The sequence below is a fragment of the Eucyclogobius newberryi genome, unplaced genomic scaffold (genome assembly GCF_026437365.1).
Source record: "Eucyclogobius newberryi isolate DKJ021-1_F unplaced genomic scaffold, fEucNew1.0.hap1 SCAF_7, whole genome shotgun sequence".
NCBI lineage: Eukaryota > Metazoa > Chordata > Actinopteri > Gobiiformes > Gobiidae > Eucyclogobius > Eucyclogobius newberryi.
The window spans coordinates 15,431,886-15,436,571 of record NW_027316389.1 but is presented as its reverse complement, the minus strand read 5'-3'; the positions used below and the strand labels follow the sequence as shown (position 1 = coordinate 15,436,571).

The following is a 4,686-nucleotide window of genomic DNA, read 5'->3' as shown; positions in this document are numbered from 1 at the left end:
TGACTACCAAAGACTACCTTTGAGACCTTTTCTACCATAGACCACTCCTGGACAAAGGATGGATTACATCGACTTATTCTTGAGAACTATGTCTTTGGTCCTGCTGCAGGACAAGTTTACAAACTATGGGCGGATATAAAAAGACAACCTGTGCATCTCTACCATGGGACATATGTGACTCGCCACCGGAATTGTCGGACCATGTCGGCCTCGGTGAAACTGAGAAAAACAGCATTTTCATGCTAGTTGAAGATATGGACCAGCCATTCGATGTATCAGATAACAGTATTTGCAGCATTAAAAGCATAAATAAAGCCGTTTAAAATGTGGTGTTTTCGGGCGCTCTCTGGACGTGCAGAGGGGTGTGACCGCATTTCCATATGAACAGCTGCGCTATTGTAGTCAGCCAATGGGCTGAGCCGCCAGCCGCATGGCTACTTGATAAGCAGCAACACAGGGAGCAACACGCGCTGTGTAACATTAGTTGAAAAATGGATCCTTCTGCTATCGCTCCGTAACTTTGACTGCAAATGTTACTCAAGAAGAAAAGAAAATTCTCTACTCTCAAGCAAATCGTGTAGCGGGAAACTCACTCCAGAACTCATGTACAAGCTACGGAGCGACTCATTAGCAGCAGAAAGAGAGTGGCAGGATATGAGGATTATCGGACATATGGAAGCAAACAGACGTTCTGTCGTAACTTCTGAGCTGACGACGTCCACGAAAAAGCCCCAGAAGAAGCGCAAGTTTGCCCGGACAAGCTTTTTCATATGAGGCACGGAAGTCTGCAGAAGTACTTTCCTGTTCCTCATGGCGTAAGTAATGATTAATATTAAATACGCCTGTTTTAGTGTGCTGTTGTGGTCGTGTTTGTGTTGTGAGTGCCTGTTTTGTTGAGCCATTACAAGCTAGCTAGCCACGTAGCGCCGCTAGCCCCGGCCGTGTCCCGCTCCTCCGCGTTTCAAGTCTTAAATACGACGTAAACGTCATAATGTGAATAATGCAGAATAAATGGCATCACAAACACGCTTGAAAGTTATGTTTTGGTGTGCTGTTGTGGTCGTGTTTGTGTTGTGAGTGCCTGTTTTGTTGAGCCATCACAAGCTAGCTAGCCACGTAGCGCCGCTAGCCCCGGCCGTGTCCCGCTCCTCCGCATTTTAAGTCTTAAATACGACGTAAACGTCAGAATGTGAATAATGCAGAATAAATGGCATCACAAACACGCTTGAAAGTTATGTTTTGGTGTGCTGTTGTGGTCGTGTTTGTTTTGTGAGTGCCTGTTTTGTTGAGCCATCACAAGCTAGCTAGCCACGTAGCGCCGCTAGCCCCGGCCGTGTCCCGCTCCTCCGCATTTTAAGTCTTAAATACAACGTAAACGTCAGAATGTGAATAATGCAGAATAAATGGCATCACAAACACGCTTGAAAGTTATGTTTTGGTGTGCTGTTGTGGTCGTGTTTGTGTTGTGAGTGCCTGTTTTGTTGAGCCATCACAAGCTAGCTAGCCACGTAGCGCCGCTAGCCCCGGCCGTGTCCCGCTCCTCCGCGTTTTAAGTCTTAAATACAACGTAAACGTCAGAATGTGAATAATGCAGAATAAATGGCATCACAAACACGCTTGAAAGTTATGTTTTGGTGTGCTGTTGTGGTCGTGTTTGTGTTGTGAGTGCCTGTTTTGTTGAGCCATCACAAGCTAGCTAGCCACGTAGCGCCGCTAGCCCCGGCCGTGTTCCGCTCCTCCGCGTTTTAAGTCTTAAATACGACGTAAACGTCAGAATGTGAATAATGCAGAATAAATGGCATCACAAACACGCTTGAAAGTTATGTTTTGGTGTGCTGTTGTGGTCGTGTTTGTGTTGTGAGTGCCTGTTTTGGTCTAAACCTGGTGAGCCATGATATCACAAGCTAGCTAGCCACGTGAAGCGTGTTATTCCCATATTACTGTCAACCCTAATCCTTTTTTTCCCCCTTTTCAGAATTGGCAAAGACACCCTGACTGACATAATTAAACACTATGATGAAAATGGAGCAACACCACGGTTGAGGAAGAAGCGTGCACAGCCACAGCCACGTTCACGCAGGTTCATCAGCCATGAAGTCATCCACACCGTTGTAGAGTTTATCAAAAACTATGCAGAAGTCCATTCCATAATGCTACCTGGTCGACATCCTGGCCATAAGGACTGGCATGTGAAGTTGCTCCCAACCCATGTGACTAAGGCCTCAGTTTGGCGTCTCTACGTGAAGTCTGCTAAGGAGCTTGGTAAGTGTAAAACATTATTTTGGTGATTTTCATGTTTTAATGATTAGAGTATAATTAACCATAAGCAACATCTGTTTTTTAGGTGAGCCTGCAGTTTGTAAATCAAGCTTCAGATCACTGTGGAAACAGCTTCTCCCACACATCAGAAGCTGCAGGCCACGCACAGATCTCTGTTGGCAGTGTCAGAGCAACAACGAGCAGCTGATACGAAGTGCAAATGTCCCAGATGAAAGAAAATCTGAAGTTGTCCAGAAGCAAGTGCATCATCTTGCCCTTGTGCAAAGTGAGAGGACTTTTTACAACACTTTGATTGCTGCCTGCAGACTGACAACAGAATCTAATGTGCTGTCTTTCGGACCCTCACCGCCAGCAAGCAAAGACATCAGGATGCATTACAGCTTCGACTTTGCACAGCAGGTACTACTAATAGTGCAAATGCAGAATAGCAATTATAGAGACATATACGTCTTAATCAAATGTCATATGTATTAATCTAATCTCCTTTCTCTCTCTCTGTCAACTACAGATACACTTTCCCTCAAACCCTCTGCAGCCGGGGCCAATGTATTTCCTGACTCCACGAAAATGTGGCCTTTTTGGTGTCTCCTGTGAAGGGATGCAGAAGCAGGTCAATTTCCTGATTGACGAAGGCATGTCGTCAAGTAAGGGAAGCAATGAAGTCATAAGCTACATGCATCATTTCTTCAACAACTTCGGGGTTGGAGAAAAATACGTGGATCTTCATTGTGACAACTGCAGTGGCCAAAACAAAAACAATTTCATGTTGTGGTATGCTGCCTGGCGTGTTGGACACAAGCTTCACCACACAATGGACATCCACTTCCTCATTGCTGGCCACACGAAATTCTCCCCTGATTGTGGCTTTGGACTTATCAAGCAAGCATACATGAAGACCAGGGTTGACACTTTGGAAGACATCGCTGAGGTTAGTTTATGTTATTTGACTACTGTAATGTGTAAACATTAGCCTGGCAAAACTTCAGTGCAGATATTTTTCTTCTGTTCTAATTTTTTTTTACATTGTCGCCCTTGTCATCAGGTAGTGGAAAACAGCTCTCCTGACAGTCACCTGTGAACCAGTGGAATTTCAGCTACTACGCACTACAGCTGTTCTGCCTCCGGTTGACAATCTCCATGTCCTGGTCCCACCTGGATTGAACATTGACAGGCAGACCTACCTGCATGAAAAAATCAGGCCTTTCTGTGCTGACGAGGCAAAAGACATCACATGCCCAGCGCCGAGAGTCACAGCACAGAAGACGAATGTGCAAAAGAGGCTGCGGACGTAATTGGACTCTGATGGTGTACCTATGATGTCTATTATCTCATATGTTGCAGTTCGTATACCTGGCCCTGGCATCTGTTTATAAGAGTTCTTCTATTGAGGGTGTTTTTTAAACTTCCTATAAATTATCTGTCCTTTCCCCCTGCATCTACTGCGTTGTAACATTAAAGGCTATCTTATCTTATCTTTTGTTGTTTGTGTTGAATCATTCAGTGCACCATTGTTGGTGCACTGAATCACCTGTGAATTATGTTTACCGACAAATGCAATGAACCCTATTCTCATTCTGATTCTTTGATTCTATTCAGGGCCTTTTGTAATCCAAGTATTTCCATTTTAATATAGTAACTTCTAATTCTGATTCAAGTCCAGTTACCATCAATAACAACACTCCTCTTGAGTCTTCAGTGACAGCTGTAGGGGGAGGTGGTGTCAGTGTGATAGGGGGGAGGGCTTATCTCAATGAGATGCAAATGAGCCCCGCCCCCTGTGACTCTGGGCTCACTCCGGTGAGAAACTTTGGAAGCCGTTTTCTCAGTGAATGGGTTTGAGAGTTGTATACATTCAAATGACCACAACTTACTCAAATATTATCAGATCTACATGAGTGAGACATCATTGGAAAGCTTTGAATTCACACTTTCAGAATCTATGAATAACTCAAAATGTCTCCAGGTAGACATGTAACTGGATTGGCCACGTTCAGTCACATATTTTTGTGTAAATATCTGATGTTACAATCACTCACTCACTCAGCATAAGCTCAGGAGCAGCTGAACCAGATGGGGAAACACAGACACAGGTAAATCAGCTCACACAGAGTAATCAAGGACAGAGGGGACGGTAGGGACAGCTGTGATGTGTTTTCTGTTTGTTAAGCTTGATAATGCTGTGTGTTTTATTTACAATCCAACTCATATTCACTGAGAAATTGGTTTAATTAGACCCGAGGCACAGCTGACCACGGGTGCACCGCGAGACCCCTGTTTCGAAAGACAATCGGCGCATCACTACCGTGTACAATATGTGTAAGTATCTCATGTAACAACGTGGGCATCTGCGTCTCATTGACAGGTGCAGCCCGTACATGTACAATATATTTTTTCTTTGTTAATTTT

General features: G+C 44.4%; 1 protein-coding gene across 1 annotated transcript; it reads left to right on the top strand.

The window, feature by feature from the left end:
- Positions 1-1,895: 1,895 nt before the first annotated feature.
- LOC140349427 (uncharacterized) lies at positions 1,896-3,732 on the top strand. Its single transcript, XM_072435745.1, has 4 exons — positions 1,896-2,262; positions 2,345-2,679; positions 2,789-3,208; positions 3,323-3,732. Exons 1-4 carry the CDS (start codon positions 2,151-2,153, stop codon positions 3,356-3,358), a joined length of 903 nt encoding a protein of 300 aa, XP_072291846.1. The 5' UTR covers positions 1,896-2,150; the 3' UTR covers positions 3,359-3,732.
- The last annotated feature ends 954 nt before the right edge of the window (positions 3,733-4,686 follow it).